General features: G+C 34.9%; 1 protein-coding gene across 7 annotated transcripts in view; it reads left to right on the plus strand.

Annotated features, from left to right (window-relative positions):
* The window catches only part of LOC112128253, a 259,399-nt gene that overhangs the window by 229,070 nt on the left and 4,868 nt on the right, over positions 1-25,461 (plus strand). For all 7 annotated transcript variants that reach the window (XM_024230206.1, XM_024230205.1, XM_024230207.1 and 4 more), the window contains 2 exons: positions 382-515; positions 11,052-11,142. In XM_024230206.1, coding sequence (XP_024085974.1) covers positions 382-515; positions 11,052-11,142 — 225 coding nt within the window. The remainder of the gene's footprint in view (positions 1-381; positions 516-11,051; positions 11,143-25,461) is intronic.

Consider the following 25,461-nt stretch of genomic DNA (forward strand, 5'->3'; position numbering starts at 1 on the left):
TTGTTTTGCCTACTCCATTTTTTTTGTTGAAGCTTTTTTTCACATAAGTTATGTATTTGTTATATTTTATATGACCTAACAAATATTTAGGCCTGCTGTTTTCCTCCATGAATTTAATTTCTGTTTATCTGACCTGTTAATCTTACTATTTTTCCGTGTTTTATTTTTAAAAACGAACTGGAGGATTAAGGATCTAATGTCGAAATCTGAACTATTCACAAGGGAGGAAGTGCAGGCTGCCGGTGTCTCGTCCCAAGAACCTGCACGTGTTCAACATCCGTCGCCAGTAGCCATTAGCCCTGTGTCTCCCTTCCCCCTGTTCTTTTCAATTCCATAATATTTGTGAGTTAATTTGTTTATTGTTTCCTCTTTTTTTTTCAGCGGGAGTCACTGGCTCGGGATGTCGAAGTGGAGCGTGGGGCGAGGGAAGAGGCGGAAAGCAGGCTCCTTGAAATATCCCATCAGGCCGACAGGACCAACGCAAGGCTCGCCTCGTTGCAAGACACAATCAACAGGTACCATTGACAAACTCGTAATCAATATTGAAAATTGTTATTTACCTTTCAATCAAAGAACAGTCCTGTACATCTGCTATATACCAAGTTGAAGTAAGTGAAATAAAGTAATGCCTCTTATACGGAAGAGATGGATGCCTAACTACTCGATTGGTGTCGGGTTTTCCAACACTTATTTCATATTATTGTCACTTAAAATTCCAAGAGACAGGAATTGAACCCACAACCGCTAACTATCTAATCGGCTACTGCAATCCCCAACTTTTACCCTTAATTAAACATTACAAAATGTAACCATTCCTAGCGAACACAAGTTGAGTTATGATTTGTTATCACAAGTGAAATTAAAAATTGTATATAAATGACAACCTTGACCATGCCACCCAGAGGGCTACATAAGCCACGCCCTCTTGTCCGTTTTTGTCCGAAAGGACCCGCCTAAGGACATAGAAAAAGGACCATCAGGCTCATTTTCACATAATAAAAATGAATTAAAATAAAACAGGCCTTTTGGAAAAAGTCAAAATTATTATTAAAAAAAAGGTTGTTTGGTTTTAAGCACAAAGATATTCATATTAAAATACACAATTTACCGTAATATTATCTTATAACTTCGCTACGTGTATGATCCAGGTTTAAAAAACACAAGTTGAATTATAACTTATTATCAGAAGTCAAAATCAAAATCAACATGTGTTCTAAAAAAACCTTGACCACACCCAGGACTTGTCCGCCAATTTAGCCACGCCCTCTCTGAGATTTTTGGGAAATAAGTCCCGCCTTACGACATTAAAAAGTACCTTCAGACTCATTTAATTAGGCAATCAACAGCTAAAAGATTAAACTTTGGTCGAATAAAGCCTGAAAATCATTAGTTTAATGCAAGGGTTGAAAAACATAAATGTAACATAAAAGTCATAAATAAAATAAACTTGCCTACCAATATATTTTTGAGAATAAAAAAAAATAAGAAGAATGCTTACAGTTAACATCAAATACCAATATTCACATAGCAACGAATTAAACATAAATAGCAATGTGTGGTGATTAGTGACCGTTAATCGATAATTATTCAGAAATCGTGAGATGCGGTCTGGTGTGATGTAGGTTTCAGAAAAACATTTTCTCTATCGTGCCAACGTTGGCACTCTCAACATAACACGCAAGAATGGCACAATTACTCAGAAGACAAACACTTTGAGCACTGAAGATGATCTCAATAAAGATCGAAACGTTGGCACGATAAAGAAAATGTTTTTCTGAAACCTACATCACACCAGACCGCATTTCACGATTTCTGAATAATAATAAATAGCAATAGTGACTATATCATTAATTGTGTAATAGAAAATAAGAATCCCATAATCCCATAACTTTCTGGCCAAAGATTTTGTATAAAAGAAAGATATATTGTTATCAAATGGAAAAATAAGTTAGCTTACTTAGCCACTTGTAATTGTGTGTGCCACTTGTAATCCATGTATGTTTAGTAGTCCAATTGACCATATTAATTCTTTCAATTAATTATTCTTTTTATATAAGGTCTTGGTTGAGATGAAAATGTTAGTGTCAGGAGAGGGATAATTAAATTAATTTAAATATTTTGTATACTTAAATAATTTTGTTCGTTCCTAATAATAAAAAACAATATTCAGATACATGCAACCAAATATCTACGACAAAAAAAAAAAATTTTATGAATTTTATCTTGAGATCTTGCTTGGCTTGTTTTGGGCAATATCTAAAAGTTTTTCTCACCTAGATTTTGCCGGTTCGCATAAATGTGCTTATGAAAAATATAAGCAGTTTCTTCTTTATGCAAAGCCAACATACTCAACAGTGTCCCGTCATGATTAAGCCATATCTTAAGGGTACATCCAGGATCTGGACAATTTAGGTGATTCGATGTCTCTGTTTCATGGGATGCCAGGCCATTGTTTCATTATCTACGTTTCACTACTGTCTTACAAATTAGACCATATGGTTACATCCAGAATCTGAACATTTTAGGTAAATCTGTTTCCAGGTTGGTTACATGAGATGCCTTGTCATAACTTCAGAATTCTTTATATTCCATCACTGCCCCACCAAAGGTACGTCCTTGACCTGCAGTTTTCCCTTTTCCCTAATTTCTTCTCTCTCCCTCTCTGCCTGCCTGCTGTCTGTCTGTCTCTCTCTCTGTCTCTCTCTCTCTTTCTCTCTCACTCTCTCTCTCTCTCACTCTCTCTCACTCTCTCTCTCTCTCTCTCTCTCTCTCTCTCTCTCCATCAATTTATCTATCTCGCGGTTTTGCCTAGAATTAGGTCAAAATAGTAGTCTGTTTATAAACAACACTATGGCTTTTTCTAGTGAAACTTTATGTTTATTTTCAGTACGAAATGTCAGAGTATCAGCATCGTTTTATTTACGACACATTTTATAAATCAGTTCTCAATGGATTACGTCGCAAACAGTTATAAATTTTTTAGACTGACGTCTCTATCGTGACTGCATTCCCTTAAGCAAAGTCGGAATAAGGCAAAATAAGCAAGATGTTTCGTTCCATTGTTTTACATTTTTTATACTGGTACATTAGCCAGTGGCGGAAGAACTGCCTAAGATTCACAACTCGAGCCCTCGCTCACCCTGCTCCAAAGCCGGCCATTCGTATGAATACGGTCGCATAAAAAGACTCGCCACGTAAACAGGACTATAAAAAAGATTTACTGTATGCGTTTTCCGTTATTTCGTTACTGCGATAAACAGTATCATTGAAGGGAAAAAACCTGTCACCGAGTAAGCTGCTAAACACATTTTATTTATAAGCAGACTATCGGTGATAAGTCAAAATATTCTTATATACTAAAAGTAATGGGAGATGTAAATAAGATTATATTAGTTGACGCGAGTTCAAGAGTTGCAGAAGCATCGTAATGAATTCGAGAGCAGGTTACACGTCGTGTTCACACCAAGATTTGATATTGCAAACAGCATAACACCATACAGAAAATAAAGCTTCTCCATAAGGTTCAGCATAATTTGAGACTGTTCGTGCTGTACTGGCTGAAAATTGAAAAATAACCAGCTTTTGGGATGTTAAAGGTCCCACTGCAGCATGACGACGCAAGGTCGAAAATTTCACGTTATATCCTGCCTCCCCAGATTACATAATAAAGACTAATCTTAATACAGTAAACAAAATGTTACTTAAAATTAATTGATTAAATATTAAAGTATGGAAAATATTTGAGATTTGGACCAAAGCAATATTTTTTACATATTTATACGGTTTTTCCTCCATCACGTTAATCCAGCCATAATTTGCTGTTTTTCTTAAGTCCTTTCGGTGCCATTGCTTCTTCTGTTCAACCTTCCGTGTTCACCCTGGTCGACTTCTTTTCCTTCTTTTTGAACCCACTCCCTTAATCTCCCCCAATATCTAGCTTGGGATATTGTCATACATGCCCATACCATCTTAATTTTTTAGGGATCAAAAAATCGCTAAATGTATATTCAAACAAAAATTTATATTTAGGGGTTTCTCGAGGTGCTAAAACGAAATTTCATATTAGGTTTTAGTAAAAAAAAAATTATGATCTAGTTTACTTGAAATTTTTTATAATTTTTTCGTTATTGATAAACTTTGATAGCTTTTATTATAGCTTTATTGCAATCTACATAAAAATGCGGTAAAATGATACATTTACATGGTTGATTTTATAATGACGTGCTGGATTATCTTATATTGAAAACTTCCAAAGTTTATGATCTTGCTTCTTTCGAACAATTGGAACCTCCTACCGGGGCTCATGTTGTAGAAAATAAGACATCTAAATTCAGAAAATATATCATTTCATCACATTTATAAGGTTTTTCTCATTGTATAAAAAAATACGAATCAAAATGAAACAAATAAAACTCGATCATATCGTTGATAATACAAAAGAACAATGCAGACACTCAGTGTAGAGAATTCTTCCTTAAAACAAAATTAAATAAAGAAAAAAAATTTACAAACAAATACATAATATGTATACAATGTACGTAAATGTATATCCTTGTCTAATTTGATTAATTAATAGATCCGGTAATGACATAACCAAAAAATTTGCTTAGTGACCATTAGTTAATAATTATTTGGAGATCGTGAGATGCGCTCTGGTGTGACGTAGATTTTAGAAAAAAAATTTTCTTTGCCGTGCCAAGGTTTCGATCTTTTTTCAATTAATTAATCTTTATGTGAGGTATTGGTTGAAATAAAATAGTCAGTGTCTCGAGCGGGATTCGAACCCACGATCCTCGGCTGATGGAGAGTTGGTGTCCGACAGGATCGATGTCACGATAGCTCAAGAGGTTTGAGCAGCGGCGAATTGAGGTATCGAGCCGATGTTCGTGGGTTCGAATCCCGCTCGTGACACTGACTTTTTTATCTCAACCAATACATACTTAAAGATTAATTAATTGAAAAAAGGTATCGGACCACGAACTCTAATGAGTTTCGATCTTTATTGAGATCATCTTCAGGGCTCAAAGTGTTTGTTTTCTGAGTAGATGTGTGATTATTGTGCGTCGTGTTGACTCTCACTTTGAAAACACTTTGAGCCCTGAAGATGATCTCAATAAAGATCGAAACGTTGGCACGATAAAGAAAATGTTTTTTCTAAAACCTACGTCACACCAGACGGCATCTCACGATCTCCACATAATCATAACCAAAAATGTTCAAAATAAAATCTTGCCTCAATTTCCCGAACTGGATAATCAACTGAAGAGAGAAAAGCGGCGCTGATGGTAGTCAAGTAATCACTCGAGCCAAATAAAATATCTTCTTCTAAAAAAACAAACGTGGTGAAGACCGAGGGGATCGAGTCTGTACTTTTTACAATTTGAGCAAATAGAACGGCGAAATAAAAATGATTAAGTAATGATAAATTTCAACTTAAAAAAAAAAAATTGGGGGAACCAGGGCCTATTTACAATAAGTGGCGGTTGGATATATTGGAGTGTAGAATCACCCACAAAAGTTTGGTCCAAATCCGTGACTCAACAACCTGTTCGTTCCCTTGTAAGTTTTAGTTTGTAGATGTCTTTAAATATTTTAAATATGCATGTATATTTTTCATTTTGCATACTACCTGTAGTGCACTACAGTTCTATTTCATAAGTAATTTAATTTACAGCAAAGTCGTCTTTGCTAAGTCGCTTGATTTTCTATTACTCAGAACAGTATAAAACCCTCTTTGTTTTATAAAAAATGGCTATACAAATTGAAACCGGCCGCACATTGCGTCCTGCGTGGCTGTTGACCAAGTACATTAGATGCTTACACGAAGCCCGGCTTTTCTTAACATTATGCAGGCTGTTTTTCATCATTTGTTGGATGAAAATATTTTTTTGACGATATTATTACAGGGTTTTCTTTGTATGTATGTGATTTCTCTGTTGCTCAATTAGCCTATTTGCCTTCAACTTGAATGAAATATAATATCAACTTGACTTTATTCTTGGTACATGTTTTGCTTGAGGAACAAACACCGGCTTACCGCCGAGGAATTATCAACCGTGCCAAGATAAAATATTTGCATTCGGGGGATTATAATTAAAATTAGATTCAAGAGGAACCCTGTTGACTAAGCCTTTGAATTAAGGTAAAAGACATTTCCATGAATTAAACAAGGAAAGATTAGCGGTCGACACATATCACTAGGGAGCAATCTCTACTGAGTTTACACTGTCAAATGGTTTATTTTATCTCAGTCATTTTCAATGTAAACAACAGCGCATTTGACATAGGCATTTTTAATTTATTAAATGAAAAGGAAAGTTTCGAATTCAATTAAGGGGCAGATTAGGCATTCCGTCTGACTGACCTGCCTAGCATTTAGATCTAATCGGAGCCCCGTAATAAACTCGATTTTTTTCCGGCTGGCCAGTATAAAATATATGTAATTTTTTTATTACTTAATTTATTTTTATCTACAACTGTACATGTATTATGCACAACCAGCTGATTGAATTTCAATTTATGATTACCGGCGTTATAGAGAACCCATTGGCAGCCGCTCTGCATTAAAACATTTATATTAACAATTTAAGTGCTCTCTTATCCATACTCTTTTCGTTCATTTACGTGTAAAGCGAGGAATAATCTGTGTGTTAGTGTGATTTTGTAATTTACTATTAAAACGTCTGTAATATGTTTTGATGGATGAAAAAACTGTTGGCAGTGAAGATTTCTGTGTATAGTATTGTTTACGTAAACAGGGGCAGAAACAATTATTAGTCTTAAAATTTAAGATTAAAAGCTTTGTAAACTTTGAATATTGAATTATTCGGGCGATTCAGAGCTTGACACCGTATATCCAAGTAGGTTTGAGTAGGTGTATGTTTGTCGAAAGTTTGGTTTTAATGGTAATTTTCATTTCGATTGAGTAGGTAATAAAGCATGTTAAATCGTTTGTTGAGTGTTTAAATCGTGTTTGTTGATTAAACTGACTGTCCAGTTTGAAATACATACAAAACAAAGATTTAGATATTTAACGCGTGTGAGGTGAAATTTAATTTTTTTTTTGGGGGGGGGGCATTTACTGGGGGGCAAAGAAAACAGAAATGCTTCTAGTTTTTATTATATGTTAGCTCGTAAAATCTAACTTTGCTATTCTTTCAAATTTCAACGCCCTCTAAATGAAACCGATTTTTTTCCGGCTAGCCAGTACAAAACATAATATATAATCAAACTTTAATTATTTTAAGCCTATTTGAGACGAAATTAAAAGGGCAGAGATTTTTTTTTTAATTTACTCCAAAAGAAAAATCGCATTTTTATTATAGATTAACTTTATATTAACCTTCATTTAATTAAGGTTTTAAGTCGAGATAAAAAGCCAAAGTCACGAGCGGGATTCGAACCCACGACCTTCTCGACTCGACTTAAAACATTAATTAATTGAATGTTATTAATTGGTCAAGCGGACCACGAAAAATAGTGAATTTAATGAATTGAAAAAGTACACTTCACTAAAGCTCTCCGTGGCTATTTCATTTGTCGCCGAGAATCCAATCCGATTACACCACATTTGAAAAATGGCAAAAAGGAGGGAAAATTCAAAAGGTGGAGTTGATGTGGGAAGTTAGTGCCCGAGGTGATCGAAGTCACGATAGCTCAAGTGGTAGAGTAGCGGCGTATCAAGCCGAAGGTCGTAGGTTCGAATCCCGCTCCTCAGACTGACTTTTTTATCTCGACTTAAAACCTTAATTAATTCAATGTTATTAATTGGTCAAGCGGACCACGAAAAATAGGGAATTTATATTAACCATTTATTAACTTTAACTTTGCTGGTTTTTAAACTTTCAATATTTTTAACTCGAGGTTTTTGTGGCTGGCCAGTAGGAAATATAGTATATAAAAAAATTAAAATTATTATAAGTTTGTGTGAGGTGAAATGAAAAGGGCAATAGATTTTTGATAATTTACTACAAAAGAAAAATCGCAGATATTAAATACTTCTTGTTTTTATTATAGGTTAGCTCGTAAACAACTAACTTTGCTAATGAGGAAACTTAAAGCCAGTAAAAAAATAATAATAATAAAAATAAACTTTGCTATTCTGTAAAATTTCAAAAATCACTGAATGAAGTAGATTGTTTTTTGGCTGGCCAGTATAAAATATTTTAAATCTGTGATTAAATTAAAACAGGAGGATTTTTTTAAATTGAAAATTTATTCCAAATGAAAAATCGCTGATAAGCAATTCTTTTTATTTATTAAAGGTTAACGCTAACTTTGCTGTTGCTTCAAATTTCAAATGCCTCTGAGAGAATTCATTTTTTTCCGGCTGGCCAATACAAAATATAATATATACAACTAATTAAAAGTTCAGGAATTTTTCAAAGTTTGTTTCAATAGAAAAGTCTCAAATATGAAATACTTCTAGTTTTTAATTTATTTACTCGTAAAATCTTAACTAAATTTAACTTTATTATTCTTTAAAAATTTTAATGTTCAAAATCGTCAGAAACGGATCGGTATACATTATAACTCCGACTGAAATATCCTTGGGGAATGGCGATCTCATAACATTTGCCTTGCAAATGTTCAATTTTCATATAACCTTAGGATTTGAGGTTGGTAAATGTTAATTAAATATTATTTTTGATTTATTAATTGAATCTAATTTTCTTTTGAGTACCGAGTATGTAAAAACATACCTATACCTCCTTTCGTGATGGAGTTGTATACCGAGTAAATTGTAATTGATGTAAACAAGTTATTATTGAGCAATTTCCCTGCCTTCTGGTAGAAAAACAACCCCTTTTTGTAAGGGAAACCCCTCGTTATACTTCAAGATAGCCCCTGGGGAATATCGAATCGATAAAAATTACCTTAGGCTTGCATTTTTTCGGCATAACTCGAAAATAAATGCAACCCGAGTGGCTGAATTTAGTAATAATTTACCTCATTTATTTCAATTGTGTTCTGGATAAAAAAATTTAGAGGGAAAAAATCACAAGGGAGCTAAAAGAGTAAAATGTGACGATGATAAGAGCCTGAGTGAGTGATGAGGCAAACTTTTTGTCGACGCTGAATGCCTTTTCTTCCACTTTAGAGAATGATATTTTTTCCTGCGTGTTATGAAAGAAATTCCCGACGCCGGTTGGATTTATGGGTGCGGCGATTCGTCGGGCGTTTCCTTTTCCGAGTGGCTCTTTTCTCTCGTGTGGCGGGGGACAATGAATGTGATCTCTTGACCTTTGCCGCAACTGGCGTACATAACTCGGTTTCGATGATTTATTATCCTGCAAAAAGGATATGGCTTTTGAAATCAAAATTTAACGGAATCTCTGGCAGTAACTTACCGATTTGCAATCCGCCTTTAGCAACACACTTTCGACCGACGAAAAATGTATATTTTGTAGTTTTTGAAATTTACTACAGTAACACCATTTATCACGGTTTTACACATATTTATGTGTTTACCGTAAAACTTACGGTTTCGACATTATACAACAAAACAAACGATATTTTATCAATCACAGTATGGAACATTTTTGCTATTTTCAGTTATTATTTCTTTTTGTTTCCGATATTCTAATTTCGGTATAAAATATGTGTATGTATGTCTGTCTCGTTCATACGTGTGTACGTACCACCGCCGAAGTTAGAGGTCCAAGAGCACGATATTACGCCATCGTGTGTTACACGCATATTCACGTCTATAGATTCTCACGAAAAAGTAACACAGGATACATCTATCACCAAACTTGTTGCAATATATAATCTTTATATATACTTTATATACAGAAATACCCGTTACCTCTAAAAATCGAAATAAGGGAAAAGATTCGTGTAGTGATGAGAAAGAGAGTGTGAGAGGGGGGAGAAGGAGAGGGATAGAGAGATGATGATGATGATAATAAGGATGATATATTTTATTTTACCACGCAAAATTTGGTCTCGTGGGCCTTATCAGAACTTAAAGTGGAGAGAGGGAGAGAGAGAGAGAGAGAGAGAGAGAGAGAGATGATGATATATTTTATTTTATCACGCAAAATTTGGTCTCGTGGGCCTTAGAACTTAAAGTGGAGAGAGAGAGATAGAGAGAAAGAGAGATGATGATATATTTTATTTTATCACGCAAAATTTGGTCTCGTGGGCCTTAGAACTTAAAGTGGAGAGAGAGAGAGAGAGAGAGAGAGAGAGAGAGAGAGAGAGAGAGAGAGAGAGAGAGAGAGACAGAGAGAAAAAGAGAGAGATAGGGGTGTGTGAGAGAGGAAGAAAGGAAGAAAAAAGGGAGAGAGAGATGATGATAATGACGATGATATGTTTTATTTTACCACGCCAATTTTGGTCTCGTGAACCTTTTCAAAACTTACGGTGAAGAGTGAGAAAGATAGAGGAAAGAGTGAGTGATAGATTGAAAAAGAGTGAGAAAAAATTAACAGAAAGAAAGAAAAAGACAAATTAGGAGTAAGAGAGAACTGCAAATAAATAAAAGTTAACAAAAAATAAGATCAACTACTATAAAAATCTTTATACACAAAAATACCCCAGTTTTCTAAAAACTCGAAATATTGGATCCAAAAGTACCCTGCTGTACGCGAACACAATTCTAATATCGGATGGCATTCCTACTCGCTCTCTGTATGGAGCCGAGGAAAGACAACTTCAGTTCACGTTGAGTCACATTCAGAACTTTTCTCTGCATGTCGGACACATACACGGGCTTTGGCCGCAAGTAAGTGTCCGTGGGTCGACCGTGTATGGCCAATTCTGAGAAGGGTTACTTATAGATGATACTTCTTCTGCGATTTCAACTCTCTGGGACAACAAACCAACCCACGCCAAACCAAGAGCTTTATCAAGTTGATCAAACAATTAACATATGCCAGAAAAAATAAGAACTAAATAAATCAATAAATTACTTATAGATTAATTTTTATGAAAAAACTATTCAAATTTCAATAGGCATTTTTGTATATTTATATTAGCAAACATTGATTTTTTTGTTGAATATACAACTAATAACATAAATTTAAGTATTACTAATTTTTTTACAGGTTGGAAGAGTCCCTCCGTACGATGGCTGCTTACAAGGCGAAATATTGCCAGATCAAGAGCGAAAACATTTCACTCAACAAAGTCATTGAGGTAACAATCTTAATCTGCTACTTATTCTACTTAAAGTCCTTGGTTGAGAAATATCTTTAAACGTGGAAAAATAAAGCGTCATCAGCGCTGATTAAAATTTGTACGCAAATAATAGGGCCATCTGTAATACAGTAAAAACCAATGTGGGATATTACATAAACCTTCGAAAATATTACATTTGTTCATAACGTTTAAATGTTTTTCTTTGACTCTTACGGTTTAATTTTCCCCGGCGAGAGATCTTTTCTTTTCCTCCCCATCGAATCGTCCACGACGGGGTGGTAAACGTTTGGCGATAAACTTTGCGAGAGGCATTTGTGAAGACGACGAAGGGAAATAAAGGGGAAATTACTCCTTTCATTTACGTCAACTACGTTGTTGTGTTTTTTCCTCTTTTTAATTAAACCAGATAATAAAACAGAAGCGAAGACATAAAAGGAAAAACGAAAAGGCCCTTAGCACGAGAAATGTTGATTATACTTCCTTAGCATGAAAAATCCTTAAAATGGGTTCTAGACCGTTAGTTATGTCAGTGATTATGCTCTTTGGATGTATTTGCGTGTTTGAGTATAAATCTGTACAAACCCAAGGCTTATTGGATATATTTATATATTAATTAAACCTAAAGAAGCCTCAAGTTTAAGCTTAGGGATAAAAATCAACTAATCCTAGACTAGACTTATTTACAATGTATATAAAAAAAGAGATATACATGAGAGTAGCCTAGATTAGAAACGTAAAACTTTCTTTGACATCTCAGACAGTTTGAGATAAATAAAAATAAAAGACATAAATAATTGGAAAAAAATTAACGCTTTGATCACACCCATCAAAAGTCAGTTAATTTAACCACGCCCACTAAGACTACCTTGGAGTTTGTTATGTCTGTCAGCTATATTTTATTGGCCAAAAAAGAAATGTTTATATCCCTTTGGGGAAAATTCTTACAATAGGTTTTTATCTTATTTTGACAAGGACTAGTCGTCTATAATTGAACAGAATTTCATACAATTGTTTTGATCTATATATTTACGAGTTTAAGTGGTGACTCGTCACAAACTCAATTACCTTTTGGCGGTGAATTCAACGAAAAATTTCATTTTATTTTTTTCCAGGAGTTTAAGGCACTAGTGGTCAATATATTTCGTGAACTTCATACGATTTTTTTCATCTGTTTACGAGTCTTATATGCAGGATTGTCACTCTAAATACGTTGTTCTCTTTAGTGTGAACTCTTGAAAAAGATGCTCATATTATTTGTCTGTGTAATGCTCTAGTGATCAATAATTGACACAATGTGTAGTGATTAGTGACCGTTAGTCGAAGATTATTCAGAAATCGTGAGATGCGGTCTGGTGTGATGTAAGTTTCAGAAAAACATTTTCTTTATCGTGCCAACGTTTCGATCTTTACTGAGATCATCTTCAGGCCCTGGGATTTACAAACATTGTTTAAATTTAACAATGTTTTCGAACCTTTACCAACGTTTTTTTCCCTTCGTCGGCTCTTTTCACCTCAAAGAAGCCGACGCCTTATACAAAAATGTCTTTTCTACACCTACTTCCTTCCCCACCCCTTCAAAACCCAACGTATATAAACATGAAACAGCAAATCTCACTAGCACTCTCCAACTCGGCACGCAAGAATGGCAAAATTACACTGAAAACAAACACTTTGACTGAGTAGAAATACTTTGAATGAATATAAAAAACATATTTTGCATTGTATAAATTCACTTTTTTCCACATCCTATATGTATTTTTTAAATTTAAACAATGTTTGTAAATCCCAGGCCCTGAAGATGATCTCAAAAAAGATCGAAACGTTGGCACGATAAAGAAAATGTTTTTCTGAAACCTACATCACACCAGACTGCATCCACGATTTCTGAATAATTGACACAATAGTTGACCATCTAATTGCTTTGATATGTTTGTGAGATATTGAAGGATATTTATTGAACCTTTTCACCTAATTTTGTAAAATGTTAAAGGCACACAATATCGATCAATAATTTTCCCAATGTTGATACGATTATTTTGATCTGTGTGTGATATATTAAGACATTTGTTCCCGCTTTATAAAGCAAAATACTTACTGTTCGGGGGTGAACTCGCAAAACAATTTAAAACAAATTTCTATATAATTTTGATGTAAGTTCAGGGCACAATTGTTCAATAATTGTACTAATTGTTTCGATCTTTTTCGAATGTTCAAGTGTATTTGTTGGCTCGTCACAAAGCGGAATACATTTATTTCCTTGTTGGGAGTGAATAAAACCAATTGCACCTAATTTTGTCAGACTTTTAAGGCACTAGTTGTCAATAATTGACCAGAAATTCATTCAATTGTTTTGATTTGTTTGTGAGATACTAAAAGAATATTGATTTGCTCGTTAGAAAGCTCACTACTTTTAACTCTTTAGGGTGAATTATTTCAAAAAAATTATCTTATTTTTTCAATAATTTAGGAATCTAGTAGTCAATAGTTGATCTTAATTTCATACAATTGTTTTGAACTGTTTGTAAGATATTAAAGGATATTTATTGATCCATCAAAAAGCACCCTACTTGTATTTCTCTCAGGTATTTTCTTAATAAATATTTTATCTTATTTTGTCAGGTGTTTGGCGCACCAGGGATCAATAATTGACGAGATTTTTGTACACTTTTTTGATGTGTTTGTCTGACATTAAAATATCTTTGTTTTTGACGACTCGTCTGAAAGACAAATATCTTTTTCCCTGTGGGATGAATTTATAAAGCCGATTTTAATCTATTACCGAAATTCGGGCACTAGTAGTCAATAATTGTCCTTAATTTCGTACGATTGTTTTGATCTATTTGATACATTAAAATATATTTGTCGGTTCGCCACAATCGCCACAAAGGGAAATAATTTTTCCCCAGGGCAATTTCGTAAATCCGATTTTAAGCAATCCTTGTCCGGTGTTCAGGGCGCAAATGGTCAATAAGTGACCGGAATTACATTTAATGTTTTGATCTGTTTATGAGATATTAAAGAATGTTAGTTTTGGTTCGTTTATCACAAAAAGTATTTGCATTGGGAAAAATTCTTAAAATGATTTTCAGCTAACTTTGCCGACGTTAAGAGCACGATCAAGGTCAATAATTGTCTCAAATTATGGTTGTATCTGCTCGTTAGAAATTAAAGGTTATTTGTGGACGAAATACTTTTATGCACCGATGGTGGATTCTTAAACTCTTTTATTTAATTTAGATGGAAGTTCCTGGCATTACTGGTAATTGTCCCGAATTTCATACCATTGGTTTGATCTGTTTGTCAGATATTTTAAGGTATTTGTTTCGGTTGAATTAGGAAGATAATTACTTTTAACCCCTAGGGATAATCAATTCTTAGAAATGGGGACTGACTATATGGTCCCGAAAACATTATTTACAACATCCTATAAAGTCTCAATGGACTATAAAGGAGAGGAAGAACACAGGAGAGCATCAAATACAATGATATGGTATACAGATGGCTCCAAAACAAACGAAGGAACTGGATCAGGCGTTTTCTGTACAAGCCCAAAACATGAGCAATAAAACTCATTAGGGAAGAACACTTAAAAAAGGGTAACTGGCAAAAAATCCTCATAAGATCGGATAGGCAAGTAGCCATTAAAGCATTAGCATGTTAAAGAATCACATCAAAAAGTGAATGCATCCAAAATCTCCAAAACCTGGGAAAAGACAACACCTGACGATATCTTGGGTGCCCTGGGATAACAAAAGCATATATAGAATCCTCCATCGCAGAATGGTTCCCAGCAAAACAAAAGGAAAAATGGATAAACTCTAGCGGTGCTAGACATAGTAAACGTATGATGAAACAACCCTCACCGAGACTGGCAAAAACATTGCTGCGATTGGAGAGGGCCAAACTCAGTGGAGTGGTAGGACGACTAACCGGTCGCTGGCATCTGAGAAAACATCTACACAACATGGGCATATACAGCGATGATCCCATTTGCAGATTATGAAATGAGGAGGAGGAAACAGCCACTCATATCTCCGAATGCGAAACAACAGCTCAATGGAGATTTAACCTAACGTATGGAAAAAACTTAGGGAATCAAATTGCAGCAGCGACATTCAATGACCTGATACTTCTAACGAGAAGGATTGAATCTATTGCACTGAACTAAGGAACTAGGAAGGTACTATAAGCCAGAAGGCTGCAGTGCCTGAGGAGCACAACCCCGCTTACAAGAATAAGGGAGAAGCCTGCAGTGCCTGAGGAGCACAACCCCCCTTCCAAGTATCCTTATTACCATCCCATAACCCCTAGGGATGAAGTCCTAAAACCGATTTTCATTGTTCAGGGCACAAGGATTGTCAATAATTATCCCAAATTTCATACATCTGTTTGGGTCTGTTTGAGAGATTTATGTGTTAGTCTTCATAAAGCGAAATATTTATATCTCTCTGGGCTGAATAGTTTAAAAAAAATTCTTCTTATTTTTGTAAGGATATTTGTTTTAGTTGAACCTGGACAAAGATAAATATTTTCATCTTCCTAAAACTAATTTTCAACTGTATTCAGTTATTTACATCTTATAAGGTGTTTCATAACAAGATAAATTTAAGATTAAAGTTTTCGATAATTTCTGGATAGTTCAGATATTATATTGTAAATATTTTTATTGCAATTTTTGGCAGAGAATAATGGATATTTCAAAGTAGGATGGTCGACTGTAATCTGAATAAGGCCTTTAACAAGAATTAAAGCTTCTTTTTGAAAAAATATTAATCCGGCTACATCCGAGCACCCTTTGTTGACGCCGGCAGAGGGGAGCAACCCGATTGTCACTCATACCGCCGTTGATGAGCGAAAGAGATTTAATAAGTCTTGCGACAAAGGGTAAGAAAACCTCTTCTGGGAGGGCCGGAGGCTTTTATTAAACTGGCGGCTAAGGACCGGAGGGAGGCCGAGGAAGCTCAGGGTATATTGAGTGGATTTAGGGACCAGGCTCAGCTTCTTAACTTATATGGCAAGGAGAGGAGATTCGGGTGGCGGGAGAAAACCAGGATCACTTAACGTTAACTGAAAATTCTCTGGATCCGAGCAGGGGAGAGGACAAATTGAAAAATTGGCCAGGTCTTCAACCAGTTACCATTTATAACCATAGAAGGAATACGAAAAGAGAAACCAGATCATTTGACAAATCGACACCATTCTGTTTAATATATATAACATTTGACAATATAATTTTATAATTTTTTTAACCTTATTAGCGCAGAACCGAACCAACCGTTTAGATTCTAAACTCTGGCCGTACCTGATTATATCTCTTTACAATGATACTACCTACAACAGAATCCTAATTGGGGATTAGGGGATTAGGCGCAATCCCATTTCAAGTCCGTTGAGACTTGATTCCTCAATTTGTTTTAACCTATCGCCCACACCGAGTTTATAAAACAATTTACACCATCAATTAACGATATTAATTATTTTACAACATAAATATTAATTAATTATTCAGAAATCGTGAGGTGCGGTGTGGTGTGATGTAGGTTTCAGAAAAACATTTTCTTTATCGTGCCAAAACAATTATATGTAGATGTATACAAATACATGTAACTGTAGAAAAATTAATAAATTTTTTCCACATCCTACATGTATTTGTTAAATTTAAACAATGTTTGTAAATCTCAGGCCCTGAAGATGATCTCAATAAAGATCGAAACGTTGGCACTTGTCTTGGAAGTTAGTGTCCGAGTGGATCGGTGTCACGATAGCTCAAGTGGTAGAGCAGCGGCTTATTTAGCCGAAGGTCTTGGGTTCGAATCCCGCTCGTGACGCTGACTTTTTTATCTCAACCAATACCTTACATAAAGATTAATTAATTAAAAGATGTTATTTGGTCAATCGGACTACGAAATCTAATGAATATAGATATTAATATTAATACTAAAACATTTTTTATGAAATTATATTTTATCCGGTTCAATATTTATAGCACTTTAAATTTTAAAGTTAGAAAGGATTTCAGTCAGTAAAAGGGTTTTAATTTATCAACTGTTGGAGAACATTTTCTAAAAAGGGTCGAGAAACTTATCAAACCTTGGAACAAGACGAAAGGAGTTGAGTTCTTAACATCTTCACTTCTGAGAAACTTTTGCAAAAACTTACTTTAAAATTGATACTATTAGAGTTCATCAAAAGTCAGAAAGGAACAAAGTTTAAAAACTATTATGGAAAAGTGTTAGAAAATGCAATGTTTTTGTTATTTTGGAATCTATTAATCACTATTGTAGACGTTTATGCTCCCGTTGTGAATTCCTAATAAGCATCATAGATATAAATGATTATTCAGAAATCGTGAGATGCGGTCTGGTGTGATATAGGTTTCAGAAAAACATTTTCTTTATCGTGCCAACGTTTCATCTTTATTGAGATCATCTTCAGGCCCTGGGATTTACAAACATTGTTTAAATTTAACAAAAACACGTAGGATCATTCTCGTTACGCAGAAACCAAACACTTTGAGTGAGTATGAATACTTTGATTGAATATAAAAAAATATTTATTTGTATTGTATAAATTCACTTTTTTCCACATCCTACATGTTTTTGTTAAATTTAAACAATGTTTGTAAATCCCAGGCCCTGATTATGATCTCAATAAATATCGAAACGTTGGCACGATAATGTTTTTCTGAAACCTACATCTCACCAGACAGCATCTCACGATTTCTGAATAATCATCGACAAACGGTCACTAATCACCACACATAGATATAAATTTTGTTGCCAATAGTTCGCGATACAATTATCAATTATTGATCCGAACTTCTAAAAAAATTTCTGATCTGTTTGTGAGATATTAAAAGATTTGAGTATCGGTTGGCTCATCACAAAGCGAAATACTTTAATTTATTATTTAGGGAGATATTTATTTATCCTTTGGAAGGGCGTTCATAAAACCGATCTTAAACTAACTTTCTCAAGGGTTAGTCACTCACTACAGGTCAATAATTGTCCATAATTTTAAACAATTGTTTTTGATCCATTTGCGAACTTTCGTTTCGGCTCGTCACCAAGCGAAATAATTTTATGTCGCTCGGGAGAATTCTTAAACCCAATTTTCATCTAATTTCTACATAGGTTCAGGTCAAAGATGGTCAATAATTGACCATACTTTTTATATAATTATTTCGATCTATTTGTGAGGTATTAATGGATATTAGTTGGCTCATCACAAAGCGAAATACTCTCTTTGATTATTTAGGGGGATATTTATTTATCCTTTGGAAGGGCGTTCATAAAACCGATCTTAACCTAACTTTCTCAAGGGTTAGTCACTCACTACAGGTCAATAATTGTCCATAATTTCAAACAATTGTTTTTGATCTATTTGCGAACTTTATGTTTCGGCTCGTCACCAAGCGAAATAATTTTATGTCGCTCGGGAGAAACCCAATTTTCATCTAATTTTGACAGAGGTTCAGGGCAAATATGGTCAATAATTGGCCACATTTTTTATAGTTATTTCGATCTGTTTGTGTGGTAATAAAGGATATTGGTTTCGGTTGGCTCGTCAAAAAGCGAAATGCTTTTATTCCCAGAGTGTGAATTCATAAAATCGTTTGTCGCCCCATTTTGTCAGCACTTTAAGACACTTCTGGTCAATAATTGAGTAAAATTCAATTGTTTTGAAATGTTTGTGAGATGTTGAAAGTTGTTTTCGGCTCGTCACAAGGGTAAATACTTTTAACACTCTGGAGTGAATTCTTAAAACAAGTTTTCATTTTATTTCGTCAGGTAATCAGGCACAAGTGGTCAATAATTAACCAGAATTCAATTGCTTCGTTCTGTTCTTAAGATTAAAAGATTTTTGTTGATTCGTCGCAATGAGAAATATTTTCATTCCTTGGAGTTAATTCCCAAAACAGATTATCTCTAATTTAGCCAATTTTAGGCATGGTCAATAATTGCCCATCATTTCATTCAATTGTTTTGATCTCTTCGTGAGATACGTATTAAGTATATTTTTGGGCTTATCACAAAGGCAAGTACATACTTGTTTTTTCTAGAAGGTAAATTAATAAAACCTTTCTACCTAATTTATAAAAAGTTAAAGGCACACACTATTATCAATAATTTTCCCAAAGTTGATATAATTATTTTGACCTCTGCGTGGGATATTAAAGTATATTTGCAAATCAAAACCTTACTCCTCGGGGATGAACTCGGAAAACAAATTTTCATATAATTTTGATGTAAGTTCAGGGCACAACTGATCAATAATTGTACCAAATTGTTTCGATCTGCCAAAGGGAAATACTTTTATTCCCCTGGGGAGAATTCTTAAAACTGAATGACACCTAATTTTGTCGTTAAAGGCACTAGTGGTCAATAATTGTCCAGAGTTTTGTACAATAATTGTTTTAATTTGTTTCTGATATACGAAAAGAATAATTATTTACTCGACACAAAGTGGAATAGTTTTATCCATAAAACAAATTTTGTCGTGGTCCGAGGCCCTCATTATTGGACAATAATTATCCTGAATTTTATACAATTGTTTTAGTCTGTTTTTTTAAAGAATTTTTTTGACTCATCACAAAGTGAAATACTTTTATTCCCCTGAGGAGAATTCAAAAAACTGATTGTCATTTAATTTTGTCGTTAGTTTAAGGCACTAGTGGTCAATAATTGACCAGAATTTCATACAAATGTTTTGTACTATTCTAGAGATATCAAATCGTATTTGTTGGTTCGTTACAAAGCGAAATAATTTTATTACTTTGTTGGGAATGCTTAAAACCGATTGGCACCTAATTTTGTCAGAATTTTAAGTCACTAGTGGTCAATAATTGTCCAGAATTTCATACAATTGTTTTAGTCTGTTTGGGAAATTTTAAAATAATTTTTTTGACTCATCACAAAGTGAAATACTTTTATTCCCCTGAGGAGAATTCAAAAAACTTATTTTGTCTAACTTAATTTTGACCGGGCTTTAAGCCACTAGTGATCCATAATTGACCAGAATTTCATTAAAATGTTTTGATCTATTTGTAAGATATTAAAAAATATTTGTTGGCTCGTTACAAAGCGAAATAATTTTATTACTTTGTTGGGAATGCCTAAAACCATTTGGCACCTAATTTTGTCAGAATTGTAAGGCACTAGTGGTCAATAATTGACCAAAATTTCATTCAATTGTTTTGATCTGTTTGTGAGATAGTAAAAGAATAATTATTTGCTCCACACAATGTGCAATATTTTATTCATAAAACAAGTATTCTAATTTTGTCGTGGGTCCGAGGCCTTCGGTACTGGACAATAATTGTCCTTAATTTGATACAATTGTGTTAGTCTGTTTGAGAAATTTAAAAAAAAATTTATTTGACTCATCACAAAGTGAAATACTTTTATTCCCCTGAGGAGAATTCTTAAAACTAATTGTCATTTAATTTTGTCGTTAGTTTAAGGCACTAGCGGTCAATAATTGACCAAAATTTCATACAAATGTTTTGATCTATTTTATAGATATCAAATCTATACCACATATTTGTTGGCTCGTTACAAAGCGAAATAATGTTATTAATTTGTTGGGAATGCCGAAAACTGATTGGCACCTAATTTTGTCAGAATTTAAGTTACTAGTGGTCAATAATTGCCCAGAATTTCATTCGATTTGATCTTTTGTTTTGATCTTTTTGTGAGATACTAAAAGAATATTGCTCGTCACAAAGCAAACAGTTTCGTTCATTACCTGATTTTGCCGAGGGTTAAAGGCACTCACCATCAATCAATAAATTGTCCGGAATTTCATACGATTGTTTTGATTAGTTAGCGAGATGTTAAATATTACGTTTACACCCAGGAGGGTAAATTCCTAATAATCTATTTGGATTTATGTTAACGATGGACCTAATTGATTCCAAATTGGGCAGAAGTAGTTTATTTTTTCGAAAAACCGGGCTATGCTTGCCAATTAGTGTTATAATTAATTGATCAATCAATGACAATATTATTTCTTCTGATCTTTCATATTAGAACGATTTGGAATAGTACTTACTAACTTAATATTTAATTGAATGTTCTATGTGAAGAGATAAATTTTCCTATTGCAGTTTTGTAGTGATAATAATTCAATCTTTTGTGTGTTTATGGTGAAAAAGGCCAGACGCTCATACCATTTACGCGATGGGTGGTTTCCGCTGTCATGAGAGGGTGGGACATCTTCCATTACCGAAATTAAGACCTTGCCATTACAATAAATAGCCATGCCGGTCGAAACAGTAATAACGGACCCGATCCCAGTCGAAAAGCTCTCCCATGACAAACGTTTATTGTAAAAACACGGTTTGATTAATAGAACAGGGCTATGCTAATAGAAATCACCTGCTTGTTAATGTTCCAACCCCCCCCCCACAAGGTACAATAAGCCAGAAGGCTGCAGTGCCTGGTGAGCCCAAACCCCGCTTCCTAGTATCCATCCCCCAGGCTGTGGTTTTGCATGTTAGCAAGGGGAGCGACCCCTTTTCTCTCAGAAGATAACTTTCTCCCCCAACTCACACACATTGACAACCGGCAACACTTCCTTTACGAAATTCACTCAGACAGTTTCCGCTCTGGAATCAAAAATGTCCATCATAATGATTTAGGAGCGTCAGGTTCGTTTAGTGTAATGACAAGTCCGTTTCGTTTACTGTTCAGTGGGAAAATTCAAAAAGTCATGTTAAATGCTATATTGAGCCTGTAGCTTGATCACTTGAACTTCAATAAAGTTTTAAAAGTATACAAACGTAAACAGCTAAAAGGTGCAAAGTCTAAAAATCTGGAAGACAAAATTTCCTAGAGCCCATAAACTAAGCAGACTATAAATTTAGCTTTAATAAAGGTGTTTTAGTGAATAATGTAATATCAAAATAAAGCAGGATTTGAGTCGTAAGCAAGTCAATACTTACACACAAAAAAAAACACTTATGACTTTTATGTAGCTGTCCCAAAAAATTTGTCGGTAGTTCAGTATCGATCCTTTTCCATACTCTATCCCCAACTGTTTAGTTTTAAATCCAGCCTCTCTTTCCACGGGTTTCCCAAATCCTCCCCCAGGACCTATTTCACCCCCACCCTCCGAGCTAGATTCTTCCCTTCGGTCCTCCCTTCCAGCTTTATCTATAGCACCAATTACCCCCGACCCCCACCTTTTTCTTAATGCCGCACCATTTCCTCAGCTGCCTTTTTTCCTCCCTTCGGTTTTCCCTTTTCCGAGGTTCTGGCACTGTAATCAGTCGAAGACTTTACCTAGGGAATCCTCAGTTAAATTACTACCTACACTCACCATCGACGCTTGTTTTTTCCACACCGTCTTCTTAAAGCTGATGGATGTAATCAATAATTTTCTCTTTAAGAAAATATTCAAATTCGAAAATCCTTAATCGCATCACGCATACTAGCATATTATCCCTTCTCATGCTTTAAAAAATCCACAATGAAAATTAAGGATTTCTTTAGAAATAAACAAATAAAACTCGTATATTATACTCTGAGAGATAATTCCTTTAAGAGCAACGGCATACTTTTAACAATATTTGTTACAATATGGTTTTCATTTAAAACTAGTTAGTACCGTCAAAAAACCTCAGCCGGAGTTTTAATGTGTAATCAGAGTAGATGTTGACTGAAATGTCCAAACACAGCTAAAACTAAATCTATTTTTGGGTACTTTTTCGTCTTAACAAAGCTACAATCATTGGCTGTACCAACAGAAAAACAAGGCATAGTACGACTGATAATGATAGAAAAAAAATAAAAATGATATAAAAGCTTATATTTTTTGTAACTAGATTATCATATTCGCATATTTGTCACAACAGCACAACAGACCCCCACAAAAAAAGACCAAAATGATAGGAACCGACCACAATAAAATCAGTATAAAAGCTTATATTTTTGTACTGGCTACCGTCTTCGATTTGTCACAACAGACAAAAAATAGGAGTTATTACTTAAATAAATACTATTTGATATAAATGGATCTAGAACACAAGAAGGTACAGGGGTAGAGTATTCGGTTCTGGAAACATACTCAGAACCATGGGAAACACCAGTATCTTCCAAGTTACAGTCCTTGCAATCGAGAGATGTACTTAATTCAGCTGGACTAAAGGGTGTTGAACAGCAATACCAAATTAAACTTATTAGGTACTTCTTTCAATTAATTAATCTTCTTATGTAAGGTTTTTGTTGAAATGAAAAAGTTAGCGTCACAAGCGGGATTCGAACCCACGACCTTCGGCTCAATACGCCGCTGCTCTAACCATCTGAGATGGGGAGTTGATGTCCGAGGGGATCGAAGTCACGATAGCTCAAGTGGTTAGAGCAGCGTCGAATTGAGCCGAAGGTCATGGGTTCGAATCCCACTCGTGGCACTAACTTTTTCATTTCAACCAAAACCTTACCGAAAAAGATTAATTAATTGAAAGAAGTAATTTGGTCAATCAGACATATAATGGATTTAATAAGTAGCACGAAGTGTAACTTCACTAACAGCTTTCTGTAGCCAATTCATATATAGGCGAGAATCGAATCCTGATTACACGACATTTGAAAATATAGCAAAAAGAGGGAAAATTTCGAAAGGCTGTAGGTTGAGATGAGGAGTTGGTGTCCGAGTGGATCGAAGTCACGATAGCTCAAGTGGTTAGAGCAGCTGCTTATTAAGCCGGAGGTCGTGGGTTCGAATCCTGCTTGTGACACTAACTTTTTCATTTCTACCAAGACCTTACATAAAAAGATGAATTAATTGAAAAAGTAATTTGGTCAATCGGACCACTAAACATTATGGACTTATTAGGTACGCAGAACATAGCCTCTGCTGGGTCCCAGGACCCATGGGAGTAGAAGGCAACGAGAAAGCGGGGACACCCTTGCAAGGAAAGGGGATGCTTTACCGCTGATATGGCCCGAGCCGTTCTGTGTCAGGAACCCACACTGTCAATGAGTACCTCAAACAAGGACAAAAAGAAAATAAAGGAACAATGGAATTCACTCATTGGACACAAACAATCCAAGAATCTCCGAACAAATTTTGGAAGGAAAGAAGTTACAGAATGTGTCAAAGGAAGCAGGAAAAACGATTTCAACGGGATTCTTAACAGGACACTGCAGTTAAATAGACACTTAAAGAAGATGGAATAATCCAAGACGGCACATGCAGATTCTGCAAAGAAGCAGAGGAGAGCCAACACACCTGTTAACAAACTGTGGCGTTACACTTGCCAGCAGGAGGAAGTGCTTTGGAATGTACAATGTAGCCGTAGAAGAGATTCAACCATTGAAACCTCAAACCGGTCCTACTAATCAATACCTCTTAAAAAGCGCAGTATAATACACCCTGACCAATACATCTATATTCTACATCTACATATGATATAAATAAATACCATGGGTTATGATTAGAGCATGTACACTTTTTTAAATTTTGGCTACATACCCTGAAGAAGACGAAATATATAGTCGAAAGCTCGACGTTTGGTAGAAAAGAACTTATTTTTCTACAACCCTAATCCACGAGACTATTATGTGATATTTTTAGACTTAAAAAGGACGGTACGGAAACAAAATCTTAAAATTAAATTTCGCACCCTCTTTTTGAAAATGAAACGTTTTGTATTCATCCTTAGTTGAAGAAAGTCCGATTTGTGTAATCAGAGGTGAATACATGCAAAATTGCTGACGCCTCAGAGCAGGGATGAAATCCTTAATAAAACTGGTCCCCTAACGTGGACCCATGGCATCTGCACTTTATTCGAACAGTTCCAGTTCCCCCTTTAGTTCCAAATGGGATTTAATACGGCGGGATGCTGCTCTTTCCAGCGGTACTCTTCCCCAATTACGGCACAGGACGAAAACCCGGCCACCTTTTCACCGTCATATTTTATGCATGATCTCTCACCACTCCGTTTCTCAAAAACGACGCCGGCCCCTTAATTGAAAACTTAATTCGCAACCATCCACCTGGATAAAACACCACATTCACGGGGGTATTCCGTTAATTAGGGGGGTTTAATTTCCCCCAACGCCCGACGAGCCGACAGTTCAACTTTGGTCTTGTAACTCGTTGGGAGGCTTTCGAGGAAAAATTCAGCCTTTAATAAATTTACTTAACTAAATAATGTAATATTTTAAAAGAAAAACTACGCACCCTGCTATGAATATGCACAAAAAAAAATCACAACCAAAATAATCGGATTTATTTATTGATTTATCCATTTATTCATTCTATTAGTCTTATATTCTCACAAAAATCAAATGAGAGATTAGAAGTTAAAAG

Source organism: Cimex lectularius, unplaced genomic scaffold, assembly GCF_000648675.2.
Source record: "Cimex lectularius strain Harlan isolate CLEC.00 unplaced genomic scaffold, Clec_2.1 scaffold251, whole genome shotgun sequence".
NCBI lineage: Eukaryota > Metazoa > Arthropoda > Insecta > Hemiptera > Cimicidae > Cimex > Cimex lectularius.